This window comes from Crotalus tigris, unplaced genomic scaffold (genome assembly GCF_016545835.1).
Source record: "Crotalus tigris isolate CLP2741 ecotype Arizona unplaced genomic scaffold, ASM1654583v1 scf7180000019328.220996217465:2438092, whole genome shotgun sequence".
Lineage (NCBI taxonomy): Eukaryota > Metazoa > Chordata > Lepidosauria > Squamata > Viperidae > Crotalus > Crotalus tigris.
The window spans coordinates 2,292,897-2,307,943 of NW_024097488.1; the positions used below are offsets into that span (position 1 = coordinate 2,292,897).

At 39.7% G+C, this 15,047-nt stretch overlaps 1 protein-coding gene across 4 annotated transcripts in view; it reads right to left on the reverse strand.

Moving 5' to 3' along the window:
* PDZD7 (PDZ domain containing 7) overlaps nt 1-15,047 on the reverse strand; it is a 28,622-nt gene that overhangs the window by 3,248 nt on the left and 10,327 nt on the right. For 3 of the 4 annotated variants that reach the window (XM_039361632.1, XM_039361634.1, XM_039361631.1), the window contains 9 exons: nt 14,038-14,505; nt 13,534-13,719; nt 12,747-12,788; nt 11,527-11,672; nt 9,997-10,088; nt 8,694-8,797; nt 7,184-7,255; nt 5,995-6,597; nt 2,699-2,799 (listed from right to left, as the gene is read on the reverse strand). In XM_039361632.1, coding sequence (XP_039217566.1) covers nt 2,699-2,799; nt 5,995-6,597; nt 7,184-7,255; nt 8,694-8,797; nt 9,997-10,088; nt 11,527-11,672; nt 12,747-12,788; nt 13,534-13,719; nt 14,038-14,505 — 1,814 coding nt within the window. The remainder of the gene's footprint in view (nt 1-2,698; nt 2,800-5,994; nt 6,598-7,183; nt 7,256-8,693; nt 8,798-9,996; nt 10,089-11,526; nt 11,673-12,746; nt 12,789-13,533; nt 13,720-14,037; nt 14,506-15,047) is intronic. The other variant, XM_039361633.1, reaches the window with a different exon arrangement.

Here is a 15,047-nt window from a genome sequence, read left to right on the forward strand (position 1 = left end):
TCACACTTGGGAACATCATAGCACTCCCATGGTCATGTGATCAAAATTTAGGCGCATGGCAGCTGACATGTATATATGACAGTTGCATTATCCTGGGGTCAAGTGATTGCCATTTGTAACCTTCCCAGTTGACTTCTGATAAAATCAATGGGAGAAGCCAGATTTACTTAATGACCACACGATTCACTTAACAACTGCAGTGATTCATTTAACAATTAATGGCAAAAAAAATTCACTCGCCTGCCTTGCTTAGTAATCACAATTTTGGACTCGATTGTCATAAGCCAAAAACTACCTGTATATATTAGACGTGGGAATTTTGAAGCACTAATATTAGTGAATAGTTCAATTAGTACTGATAGTATTTCTGAAGCCTAATCTGAATCCTTCCAACATTTAAATGGTATAGCAATGGGTTGAGCAGGCTCTTAAATTAGTTCAAGATAAATTGGCATCTCCGGGTCACCAAAAAAGATCCCAAATTGGATCTTCTAACCTGTTCTCAACTCCTAATCTATACCTTCACTTCAACCCTGAGTAAATAAGTAGGAAATTAAAGGTTTTCTTAGTCCTAATTTCCACAAGCTCCTTTATACTTATACTGTTTCCAGAACAAGCAGAAGAGACACCAGGATTAAGGATTCTTGGAAATTGGCAAAGTCCTGTTAGGTATCGGCCTTCACCAACTCAAACGTTGATATTTCCATTCAGCGGCAAATCTGATCAGCCTTTACAATCTAAAGCAAGAAGAAAACTGCAAGAAGTGCCTTCAACCCCTTTCTGTACTCCTGAGAACAGCTCGCAGATGCTAGAGGCTTGAAAAAAGTGTGCCAAGGCTTGAAACTGGGTTCAGGAATAGGCTGGATACCTGTAAAGCCACTAAAACACTAGCATTACAGGACTGTATTGGCCAGTTCCAGTTAATAGGTTAGATTCTAGTGAAGTTTAAGAACTGCAAAGGGGTTTCACCTGTGTTTTTACCAGTCACTCCCATTCCCATTTGCCCTAGCATCCTAAAGCCATTTGTGGCTTTAATCCAAATCAGTATAAACGAGACCTATAACCCCTAAAGGAAAGAGGCCCCAAAGAAGAAAATCTAATTAGAGCAGCCTGGTGGGCGGGCAGGCTGGCCAAAGTCCACAATGGTTCTTTGTCAACCCCCAGCTTCATTAAAGAGGCCTTGGGAAATGTTGCACAGTGCCTTGAACTATGAGGGACCCTGAATGGCACAATGGGTGTATATGTTGCTAGGCCTTAGCTACAAAGCACAATGAAGTTTGTTTCGTGTAGGATAGGAATCAGCTTAAATGAACAAAATGGCCAGGCTGCGGTATGAAAAAACAGCAAAGTCTTCAATGCGGTCAGAAGAAGGAGGGAAGATGATCAATTGTCCTCTTTAGTCCTTCAAATCTGAATCTGATTCTGCATAAAGTTTTGTTCACATTGTGATCAATTCATTTTTATCCTCATTCTGCAGGTCTGGGACAATCTGGAATAATCATACCAGACTGAATAATCCAAAATAAAAATGGCAAGTTGTAGAGTCGTTCTAAACTCTGTCTACTAAGTTGATACCTCTTTCTTTTATATTTTATTTCTTTAGCTTGGTTACATTTAAACGTACCTTATATTACAAGAGAAAGGTAGGCTGATTTTTTTAAAAAAACAAGTAGATTCAGGGTATGGTTATGAAATTGTCCCCTCTTGGTATAATGATAGAATTGCTACATTTGCAAGATTAATTTGATTAACTGAGAACTTGATTGTATAACTAAAACTATTTTTTCTTCTCCCAGAAAAATCAATCAATTCTACTTATGCAACGTGCATTTTACATTAAAGTTGTATATCAACACATCAATAGATTACTCACCATTTTAGTTACAGAAATGGAATACAGTAAGGACAGTGTGCAATGGTAAGAACATAACTACTAATTATTTCATAATTTCATACATGGGTTGATGTTGTGAAGAAGCCCCCATGAACATGGTGGGTCTTATTTTTGAATAAATATATGTAGGATAGGGCGAGATGAGCACGCATAGTGCCAGAGGAGAAGGAGAGGCAAAGAATATAGTCCAGTCAAGACAGCAAAGTGATGTTCCCTGTTCCAATATTTATTTTCCTGAGTGATTTTGCATCAGTTACATCTATAATATTGCTATAATGGGACAAGAAGAGTAGGACTGCTGCTGTCCTGCTGGATGTGTGAAGAAGTGTAGTTTTCAATAGAGTTTCTGAAGCAATTAATTTATGGAGTTTAATTGATAAAAAAATTCTTTTGAAAGAAAATGATCTATGCAACACTTGGAGAAACTAAAGTCTGTTACTACAAGTTTGCAAGCAGGTGATTAAAAATATAATTACTGAAATCTGTAATGGCTCGCTCATTATGTAATATGGATGGCTGTAGCAATGGAATAAGTTGATCATGGTGTTAGAACATTTCATTAAGCTGCTAAAGGAAGAAACAAGGAGCATCTGGACCTCCTATTTGGCCAGCTAGTACAGTGTTTCTCAACCTTGACAATTTTAAGGCATGTGGACTTCAACTCCCAGAATTCCACAGCCAGCAGTGCTGGCTGTGGAATTCTGGGAGTTGAAGTCCACATGCCTTAAAATTGTCAAGGTTGAGAAACACTGAGCTAGTAGAAGTGACAGATCCCCATTTTCCCTTCCCTACTGCTTCAGCTACCTCCAGTTCTCCACTCAGAGATGCTGCTCCCCCAGGAAATATCTTCTCAATCTTCACCATTGGCTGCAATTTGGATTCTATCCCTCCTGAAATGCTGATGCCTGGAAAACAAAGAGTGCTGTGAGTATTTAGAAAGTGGTGGTATGTTTGAGCTTCTGTAAATCCATCTCAAAGATAGAATTACACCAATCTTAAAAGTAAGCATTCTGCACATTAAACTTGGCTACTGATGACTTCGCCAACAAGCCTGCATAATTTTTTTTTTTTTTTTGCACTATACAGAAATAGTTTGTCATTGTCTTCTTCCAGGATGTTTTTTTAACCTCATATTCTGAACTGGGATTTCCTGTTAGTCTCTCGCACAAGAACTACGCAAGTCAGACTTTGTTTCCTTATGAGAGAGCTGTCAAGGCCAGAGAGATGTGTAGTTTAAAGGATTCTGTACTAATCAGCAAATGGCAATATTATTTCTTCCAACCGATTTGACAAGAGCAATCTAATTGGCACCAACACCAAATTTTTTCATAACTTTTTTTCCTAGTAAACTATCCTTACTTTTACTATATTTTATATACACTTTCACACTCTCTTCTTCACGATCTTATAAACTTTCTCAGTTTTCTGCTTGCTCTCATCTTGTTCACTCTTTTTTCCCAAATCAATCCTCATTCATTCTCTTTATAAGACCCACTCAAAAGTTCTTTTGTACTGGAGTCTCACTTTTGTATTCAGTCCACAATCATTTAGTACCCATTCATTTTTGGCCCTATCTCTTTTTGTTTATCACATTTCTTCAGTAACCCTTACCCACTTTTGTTTTTTTCTGACATACTCAACTCTTATTTCTGCAAGTGAGCCCAAGCACCCTTACACATAGCATCATCATACTTTATCTACTTGTTTTAGTTTTTCGTCTTTGTGTATAGCTTGCAATTGTTCTTTTTGGACTAGCTGGTCTGTGATTCATTAATTTTCAATTCTATAGTACTCATTGCTTCATACAGTCTAACATTTGCTGCAAATCTTTTGGATTATCAACCCACACAACATCATGTCTGCACAGAAAGGTACACATTTACTTTATTTTATTTCTACCATCATGCATTCACCACAGTTAGCAATCATTGTTCAATTCCATTCCTTCCTTCCCTTCCATAATTTAAGACATTATCAAAACGTTCCTCTTATTATGCAACAAACTTTATCTCATGCATATATTTCCAGTCATCGGCTGAAGACCATAAGTCTGATCTGCACATCCCCTGCTTTGACATGAAAGCACATTTCTAAAATTTGTTTGTTATCACCTTTCAAATTCTTTTGAGTAGAATTCTACCAAACCTCTCCGAAGACATACTTAAAAAAAATAATCCTGCTATAATTTTTACATTCATTTTTTTAACCCTGTGCTTTCTATAAGAGAACAACAACAGCATTTCTCTGACTTGGATGCAAGCTTCAAACATACATAAAAAATCACATAGCCTTTCCATATAACCAGGCCCCATCCATATTTTGACATTGCTCCTACTAACATCTGTAGCCTTACAATTTTTAAACATTCTTTCCATATTTAATACTTCTTGTCATTTTTTTAGAGACCAATCTTTATAATATTTATTTCAATTGCATTCTTCAGCCTATCACAATCTCATACGCTAAAATAATTCACAATCTCCAAAATGATTCTTCTAGCATTTCCATACCTACTTCCCAATCATTTTATCACTTTTATTCTTAATTCCATTCCCTCATTTTCACCCAATTCTGAAAGTTTTTGAAAATTTCAGTCAAAGTAGCTTTACATGTTCTCTGTTTCAGGGATCTCTGACCTTTCTGGCTTTGCAGACTAGCGGGGGGGGGGAGAGGGACGGTTCCGCACAAGCAGCAGATGTGCATGCTCGTGCATGCAATTCCATTTACACAAGTGGCGGCACATTCCCATAAATGGAGCTTCGTGCTCAAGCACCTGCTGCTTGCACAAATAGAGCTTCCTGCATGAGCGTGAGCACCTGCCACTTGTACAAATGGAGCTTGCAGGCTCACTCGCCACTTGCACAGCCCAGTTCCAAACTGGCCACAGACTGGAGGTTGGAGATCCCTGCTCTATTTTGTTAGTTTTAAGCATTATTTGCTCTCTTTGATTACATTCTTACTATCCTTTTCTCTGTGTAAGCATTGCACAGTATCCTCTGTTTTTCTTCATTTTTCAAGAATTCATTCTTTTACATGCATTTCTTTTCTCATTACAGCTTTCGCATCATAATTCCAACAAGAAAATATTTTCTTCTGCATACTACTAAAAATCTAATTTTCTTTATCTATTTGTCTGTTTGCACCCTTATATTAGCCCAAAGGGTACATTATACCACAACCATTTTTGAATCAAGATATCTAAAATCCACTAATTTAAAGAACGTAAAAACTATAGAACCCATTACTCTTGTGGAACTGAAATTTCCACAAGGTTCAGAACAGTTTTATTTGCAAAACTGTGACTGTTGCAATGTCCCTACAGTCGTGTGAATATGATTTCCAACACTGCCTGCCATCTTCCCAAAAGCAAAATCAATGGGGAAACCATTAGGAAGTCAGATTTATTCCCAATCCCACTGTTCCCCACCCCCCTGTGGTTATTCTGTTTATATAATTAGGTAAGTAAATACTGATTTATTATTGAAGTTCATTTGCCACTACAATTATTTTTCTATTTATGATATATACTCTTCTTACATGATCATGGCACCATTCAGTATTAGAATAAAAAATATGGTCATTCTAATATTTAATGTTCCTTCTGGTTGCTGCACTTCCTTTCTCTCAAAGGATGACCCAACAGATCACTGGCTGCCCAGTATTCCTTATAGAAAATTCCACATGCCTCTGTTATCACTTTTTATACTTTGTCCCAGCAGCCTCCATGTTGCCTTTCCTTACATCCCATATATTTGTATTAGGAGATTATCTTCTCATACTTTCTCATCAGAAGAGTCCTACTTTCTCTCCCTGAAGCTCTTCTACTTTCACTCTACTTTCATTCTTTCCTTTTCTTCCCTGTTTATTTTTCCCCATGATCTATCTTTGACTACTAAAGAAGTATTGCTCAAGTTATTTTGGCACATGAGGCAGGAAAGCAGAGAAGTCCCTGAAAAGTAAGAACAAATACAATTGTTACCAGTGTAATAACTCACAATTTGCTATCCATTTATGACACCAAATGTGATTTGCTGAGGCTTCTCACTCTGCCTAGCAATAGGTCTGTTTCTCTCCATTTCAACTTAGAGAGGTCTGCTTACCCAGAGATTGCTTGTTCTTGGATAGGCTGACAGTCACCAATTCATATTCCTCCTCCTCCTTGTCATTGGGGCCATTTTGGAGCGGGTTCTCTGGGATCTCTTCTCCCATTTCTGCTTGCATTACCTTGCTAGTAGCTGAGGTTTCCTTGAAGAGCTGTGAGAGCAGGGGCCTAGCTCTGCGTGGTCGATTAATAACAGAATAGAGGGTATCGCTGCCAGGCAAGATTTCCTCATATGGTCCCCATGCTACAGCCTGTCTATGGCTTGATTTTGAAGAAGGAGGCCTCCCTCTGCTAGGTTGTCCATGCTCCAGGGATTGCACCTGAGAGGATACAGTGTGTAGGGAGCTCATTGAGGGTTTTGTAGGTTTAGTTAGACTCCATAGGGGTTCCTTGCTACTGGTCACCGAGGAAGAGACCCTGTTGGGAGTGTAGGCATCCACTGGCACATCAGCAAGAGGAATATAGTTTTGAGGTTGAGTCTGTCCATGTCTGGGAGAGAGCTGCAGCCTTTCCATGGCATCTTTCAGTATCTCCTTGTGTTCCTCCTCCCCGTTTGCCCTGTTGGTCATCACTGGTTTGAGAAGAAAACTACCTCTGAAATCTGTAACCAGATTCACAAGATTAGATCATTATCATTTCCTCCCCCCCCCCCCAGTATTATGAAAATTACAGAAGGGGACATATCCAGTATTTGCTGCTTGAAGTGAACATTACTGTTGTGTAGGTCTTGGAGTGAAATTTTGGCCCCAGATATTGAACATATAAGCATGTTACTCTCTCTCTGTGTGTGTATTAGTTCCCCCCTAGTTAATCAAATTCAGATCACCCCCTTGTGGCATATTTGGTAGGTAGTATTGCCAGCTTATACCAGATATGCTAACAGTATTTTGATTCAACACTATTCCTGTCAAATTAATTGTTCTTTGAATTATTTTTAAGTGGCAGAGTCACATTGTTCACATCTGCCATCTTACTTTTTATTTTATAAATCCAGTTATAAAAAATATTCCCTACATACATACAACAAATGCAGTGTCTGAGATGAAGTGTGCACATTTAAAGTTGTGCACAATCATTACATCTGTATAATTTTCTTCAAGTCTAGAATTCAAACTCTTGTGTTACAATTATAGCTAAACCGGCTTGAGAGACAGGAGGGTGGAAGGGAAGTTAACAGAAAAACTCACCAGGCACTGGAGTGATAAGATGTCTCTTTGGGGGTGTTTCATGTTGTGCTGGGCGGAGGGCAGGTGATCTCACTGTAGACACAGAGAAAAAAAAAGAGTGTCTCACTCTCTTTCCCATATTATATACTGTTTCTGAGATTTTTGGATACTCCAGCAATAGGTGGTATTTGGTGGCTTTCTCTTTGTAGTTAATTTCTAGACCAGTGTTTCTCAACTTTAGTGGCTTTAAGATGGGTGGACTTCAACTCCCAAAATTCCACTGTCTGGGGAATTGTGGGAGTTCAGGTCCATTCCTATTAAAGCTCCAAGAGTTGAGAAACATTGATCTAGACCAGGGGTAGGCAACCTTGGCTCTTTTATGACTCGTGGACTTCAACTCCCAGAATTCTGGGAGTTGAAGTCCACGAGTCATAAAAGAGCCAAGGTTGCCTACCCCTGGTCTAGACAGTAGAATCTCCACAGCTCAAAATTGTTTGGAAGTCATGCTTTCTTCCCAGATGCTTGTGTTTGTGTATGTGTGAGAGAGAGAGAGAGAAAGGAAGAAAGAAAGAAAAAGAAAAAAAGATTTGTACTCTTTTAACTTGCCATCATTTCAAGGGTCAATTATTGGCATAAACAGCAGACTAAAGGCAAGGCTGGTTGTTAATTGTCAAGATTTGCTGGTGATACTAGGGTGTTGATAAGCCTCTTATCATGTTTCCTGCACTGCACAGAGCATTAAGCAGTCAAAATGTGCTTATAGATGCCCCTCCCCATTCAATATGAATTAGTTCCAGTACTAAGGCCCTGCAAGTTCCAATTCTGGCAGTGGTTGAAGAATTGAAATTAAACTTTCACTGTCTTTGATCACCATTCTGTATAGACTGGGACTGATATTATAATTGTTTATTCGAAAGGGAATCATATCTGCAGGGAAGGAAAAGAAGAGCACATTCCCATTTTTCACAGATGAAGGAGAGAAGCAAATGCAGTAGATACAGATCCTGAAGGGAAGCAGTAAAGTATTAAAAGGAGAGAGAGCTGCCATCGCCTCCTTGTTGTGCTGTGAAACTGTTGAAGAGAGATTTGACACTAATTTGATTGACTTTTGCACAGGGAATAGGAGATGGACACTATTTTCTTCTTTGTCTCAAGTAGGCAAACAGCTTGTGGCTGCATTGCCAATCCAGACAAATAATAACTGACTTGAGGTTTTAATTTTATTTACCTGGATTTTTTTAAATGACCAAATTAATTGAAATGTTCTTTTCCTGGTCACAAACCTTTAGGTAAAGGAATCTTTTCCGCCATGCATATCCATATATTTTGGTTTATTTTATTTTTGTGCCATCTTTGATCAGTGTGTTTTATTTTGCTGTTTTCAATTTGTTTTAAGTGTTGTCATCCACCCAGAAAATTCTTTTTATAAGACTTAAACTTTTAAAAAGCCAAAGGAGATAATTCTGAAATCCAGCCTATCCACAATATAAATAAACCCAATATAAATAAAGATGATAAATGCAATTCTTACAGACTTCCTCGCCTGTTCTGCTCTTGAGTGCACCATAGGCTTCCATCTCCAGAGGCACCACCATACTGTCAAAGCGGCCAAGATCTGTAGGGGCAATCACATTTCTGAAAAAAAAGGAGGAAAATCCTGGATCATTGATCTATAATGCAGATAGGTGTTTGCATCTATAATGCAGACATAATATAGATGTTGAAGGGTGAACATAATCACAATTTTAAGGAGCCCACATATAACATTATTCCACCATAGTTTCATAATCGTGATATATAAGAATACATATTCCATTACCTACAGTAGCTAAGGGTCATGTTGCCTAAGATAATGTCTGCAGGCATTGTATAAGCATTATAGGAACTGTAGTCCAACACATTAGGAAAATAGATGCTTGGGGAAGACTGTTAGAGGTATTGTAGTCCAACACATTGAGAAGATAGCTGCTTGGGGAAGGCTATTAAATTGCTGAAAGAATCACAGCAATAGGTGCAGTTTGCACCAGTTTGCACCAGTTCAGCAGAACTGGTAGCTAATTTTTTGTTGCCCAGGCCCAGAATGGACTTTGAGAAGCGGCATCCACACAGAGAACGGATTGTTCACATATTTGAATCCCACCACTGAATAATGTATCTTAAAACGTGTCCTATATACCTTTTTTCATGTGTGTGTATGTGTTTATGTATGACACGGGTCGGCAACCCGTGGCTCTGGAGCTGCATGTGGCTCTTTGAGCTTTCTGTGGCTCCCACCCTCCTCCGCCATTTGCAGAGAGACAGAGACAGAGAGAGGCACTTGCCCTCCCCCCCCCTCTCTCTGTGTAAAAGAGAGTGGCCTCACGCTGTTCTCCAACAAGCTGACAAGCTTATTGGACGGGACTCTTGCCTTGGCTGCATCTCTGCAGGAAGCAGGAAGGTCAGCAGAGAGCCAGCTTAATAAGAATGTGTGTCAGCTTGTTGGAGAACAGAGTGAAGACAGCTTGCCAGGTGAGCAGAAGATCAGAGAGAGAGAGAGAGAGAGAGAGAGAGAGAGAGAGAGAGAAGGAGGGAGAGAGAGGGAGAGAGAGAAAGAGAGAGGGAGAGAGAAAGAGAGAGGGAGAAAAAGAGGGAGAGAGGAAAGAGAGAGAGAAAGAGGGAGGGAGAGAAAGAGGGGGGGAGAAAAAGAGGGAGGGAGGGGGAGAAAGAGAAAAAGAGGGAGAGGAGAGAGAGAGAGAGAGAGAGAGAGAGAGAGAGAAAGGGGGAGAGAGAGAAAAAAAGAGAGGGGGAGAGAGGGGATCTCAAACCGGGATCAGGATGCCTGAACTTATTCTTACCTGATATCTCGGAGAAGCAACAACTTCTCAGGACGGTCAAGAATTGCCAGCAGGGGCCTCACTAGGTCTTCCACCCCTCCTTCTCGGATGTACTTTTGGAGGGAAAAACGATCAACATCAAATAAAGAATAGGTGCTTTATTTGGTTATTCTGGTATGGAAATTGTGTGAACTGCTTTCTCTCCCCCCCCCCCCAACCATCCTTGTTACCCTATCACTTGTGTGATGGCCACCTGTGTCACCTAAGACTTATGCTCCCTATTCAATAGTTTGACTTCAGGAATTCAGGGAATATAAAATCCCCACAGGCATTTTAAGGGGAAAATATTAAGTCTATTACTAGACATCAAACAGCATTAAATATAAAATTACATAGTTGTCTTTTCCCTTCATTCTCTTTCATGTTTTATAAATTTTGAAAACTAGTGTCTTTCAATAACTTCCTACCAGCACTCTGGACATAAATTCCTACTGTGCCTTGGTTCAAAGCTCCCTCTAATGGCCGTTCTGCAGATGATGAGAAATGGGAGATGCCAGTAGTTTAAATAAAATTTCTCCAACCTGATCCCTGACCCCATGTGTTTGTTTAAAGCCCAAATTAGGCTGGGACTTCTGGAATCTTCCCTGGAGGAAACAAAGTTGTGGAGAGCTAATTTAACCTGGTGAAAATCAATACTGCCATTTGATTGGCAGGCTTGCTAATCTGAACAAAAACTAAAATTTTCAGAGAAGAATATTCTCTTGAATTATATACCTATTATATGGAATTTGACAATTGGACAACATACATGGGTTCTCCGTGCCTTAACTATGGCCTAAAGATTAATAACACAGCTTTAGAAAGATATATGTGGCTCATTTATTCAAGGAATGGAAAAACTAATTGCACTTGACACCTATAAGTGGATTGCCTATAAGACTTTGTATAGGCAGGTATAATGAAATATGGAACTCATTTATACAACATACAGCAAGTTAAAAATTGATAGTTGTATAAATGTATTAGAAATAAGTATATGTACATTTGAATAATATTTATATATTTTGTAATCATGTTAACTGTTAAAACAATATATTTTGTTTCTTTTTCACTTTTTAAAAAACACTTTTTATGTGTTGCCTTTTTTCTTGAGAATGCATGTATTTGCACCATAATTGTCTGTGTGTTTTTCCCCCTTTTACTATTTAATTTAAATAAAAATAATTTAATTTAAATAAAAATATTTTTAAAAAAGTTTTGCTAATCTAAGGCATCCTGAACTAAGGCATCCCCACACTATATAAGTATACTGTCTATGTGCATAGATGTATATTTATAAAACAGGGGGCTCTGGGTGAATTATCTCAAATACGAGAAAGCAAGCCAAGCAATACTGTTCTGCAAGAAACTATAGAAAATAGAACATTGAGTTAAAGCTTTACAGCAGTGGTAGTTCAGCACAATTAGAGGACAGTACTTGGAAGGCTGCTGGAAATCCCCACATGATATTTAAATCAGAACACCTTTGCATGCATGAGGGATGCTCCTTACTCGGGTGCAGTGTCGCAATACAGCTGCCACTTCATCTTCCATCAGCAGCTTCCTGGCCATGTCCTCAATGAGCAGCAGGTGGCTGTCACCACCACTGTGTTTGTTAGATGCCTTGGAGCTCAAAGACACAAAGGAGCATCCTTTTCCTGGAGAGGATGACCAAAGAAGGTCAAGGAGTGTATATGTTTTATTAGCACTGAACAAAACATGTTGGCTCTGCTTAAACCTGGAAGCGCACAGCTGCAAGTCACACACATGCTCTTTCATGTCTGAATAAGCTGCCAGATTTCTGCATGCAATTTCCAATAACCCTCTCACACAAAATCCTCTAATGAAAGATTATCAGAGCCAGGATATGGATACAGATACCAGATGGAATGATGCCATTTCAGTTTTGCACGCCAGCATGAAAAAAAAAAACAAGACACTAATGTACTGCCTGTGCCCTTACGAAATTTTGTAAATGATTCAGGACAATTGTGAAGGTCAACTAAATGAGCTTGGGATTTAGATAGGTTAATCAGTCCTTTCCAGAATATCCTCAAGTAAGGGTTACTTATAATGATTCAGCTACCAGAGGAAAACTTATATTTGACTATTGTAGAAAAAAACAATGACAAGTTTTGTCATGGAAGATGAACAAATATGGCATGCAAACTAACGAAATTGTAACAAGTGTGACCTTAGATCACCAAATTCTTATGTTGTAATAAATTGTTAATATATGCTTTGGTATAGAGATTAGTTTAATTTATACTCTGCCTTCCCTTAATGCAGCGGTTCTCAACCTTTGTGTGACGGCGACCCCTGTCACACGGACGCGCCCCATGCGCGGCGCGGCATGCATGCGCGGCGCCCCATGTGCGGCGTGCATGCGTGGCGCCCCCATGCGTGGCGTGCATGCGCGATGTGCATGCGCGGCGCCGCCCATGTGTGACATGCATGCGCGGTGGCACCCCCATGCGCAGCGCGCATGCCCGGCGGCGCCCCCTGAGGGGGGGAAATGGCGGATCGCGTTGTTTGGCGATCCCCGTAAAATGGTCGTTCGACCCCAAATGGGGTCGCGACCCATAGGTTGAGAACCGCTGCCTTAATGATTATGGAAAGACAAGGTCTAAAGAAAGTAAATAACAAACGTTGAATTTGCACTGAGCATTCCGTACTTCCAAGCACACATATGAACACTACACAAAGCACATGCTGCACTCCTGTTCATTTACCCCGTTTCAAAGTCCGGTTCACAAATTGCTGGATAAGGTTAACTGCAGGTTAAGGGCAGTGGGAGAAAGACCGACAGCAAAGGGATTATGATTCTAATGAAGAAGAGTGGACGAGCAGAGACTGGCATAGAGCTACTACACTGTACTATTTATCATAGTACTTGTACATAGTACTTGCCATCTATGAAATATATATAGCCAAAAGTGTTTTCTGAATCCTAGGAGAAAACAGGTTGTCCAGATTTTTGCAGCTCAGATCTAATAGCCCCTGGAGGGCAGCTAACTCTGAGCTAGCTTCTGGATCAGAGTATTTCAACCTTGGCAATTTGAAGAAGTGTGGACTTCATCTCTCAGACTTCTCTCTCTTTAAGTTGCCAAGATTGAGAAATAGGGCTTAGGATCAAAAGCAATATTTGCCTCTTATTTTGCATTCTTTTATGCAAATGATGCTTGTAAGTCTGATTTTTTTTTTTACTGCCACCAATTGCATCAGAAATTCAAGGAAAGCAGCATTACCACGCCAGGGTACAATTTGTCAGATATCTTTTCTCTTGTTTGCATGAGTTAAGTGAAAAACATTTGAACAGGATTTTAGCACCTTTCTCCAGACATGACTGTTTGTATACCAAGGACCTACTGACCCAAAGTTTCCAATGTTTACTTTAGCCCTTTAGAAAATTTGAAAACGGAAAACTGAACCCTGACAATCCTCTGGCTTCCATACAGCCTATGATTTGAAAAACTCCCTGCCCTTGGCAATTTGTTTAAAAAGCTGACTTTTTATTACCTTTCTCCCCATCAGACTGTGCAGGTAATTGGGGCTGCCTCTGTGATTCCAGGGATCCAGTTGTTGAGCTTGGCCTTCCTAGTCGGGTGCTCTTAAAGAACAAGTTCATCAGGGTTTTGGAGCGCTGGAGAGTGACTTTCTTCTCTGATGATATGAGCTTCCCTTTCTTTCTTTGATGCTTTTCCTCTGGGGGGGGGGGGAAATCCAGGAAGTCAAATCAGATGATCATAACTATAGGAATAACATGACATCTGAGCCTTGTCTCCAAAGCCCTCAGGGCATTATCATTTCAACAAACTATTATAGCTACCATTTTCAAAGATGATCAGAAGTGTGTGTGTGTGTGTGTGTGTGTGTGTGACAGAGAGAGAGAGAGAGAGAGAATAACAAATTAGTAATAGAGCTAAAAAAGTAATTGGATGTTTATGTGGTGTTGCCCTTTGAGATAATCTATCCTTGTAAATAATCAAATAGAGGTAGACATAATGGCTTAGTGACACATACCACAGATGGTCAGATAGCTCTGTGATCGCTTAATGGGCAGACGGGGATGACTGAGCGCTAGTAGAAGAGCCATTTTGGGGGATGGCTCTGTGATTTCCTTGCTAACAAATGGCTGGTGCTTTCTTAGGTGGAAGGACTCTTTGAGGCTTTCTGTGCGAATGGCTGTGTCTTTTAGGATTTCCATGGGCTGCACAATCCTCTGGGTTTCTGAGATCAGGCTCCCTGAAAAGAAGGCCCCATCAGGTAATGGTTCTGTCTGCATGGCAGTCTCTGCCCTCTGTGACAAATGGCTCTGAACTGGCAATTCTGCGGAGATGCCAACATCAACCATGCAACTTTCCGCTGAGCTGGGAACTGGGGCCATAAATAGGCCATTCATGGAGCTTAAGGGGGTCCCTGAGGAATAGGATGACATGGATGAGCTGGATTCAGAGGTTTGGGACAGCTGCTGCAACTGGCCATTAGTCACTGCAAAGAAAAAGTAAAAGTTGGCTGTTAGGAGGACTTCAATATACAACAAATACATAGCTGTTGCACATGGTGTACATATTTCATGCATTTCATTGGTTTGGTTTTCCCAGCACTCAATGTGCTATATTTATTTTGCATAAAGAAAAAAAAACATTATTTTGCTAGATAATGCAAGTATTGCCATTCCTACTGCTGCATTCAGTTAGCTATGTGGGTGCCATTGATATCTACATGGTATTGTAGAATATTTTGATTTTAATATCTATCATACATGTATTTATATATTTATCTCTCTCATATCTATCTATCTATCTATCTATCTATCTATCTATCTATCTATCTATCTATCTATCTATCTATCTATCATCTCATCAGTTTGTATATTGCCTCAATCACAGAGACAGCTTTAGGTAGTTTATGTATTAGGATAAAAATCATAACATAAGGATAAAAATAAACAGTGATACCCACTGGTATACTGATCCTTGATATTGCAAGGAAGTGTTTACGTTAAAGAGCCTACTGGGGTGAGATAATTG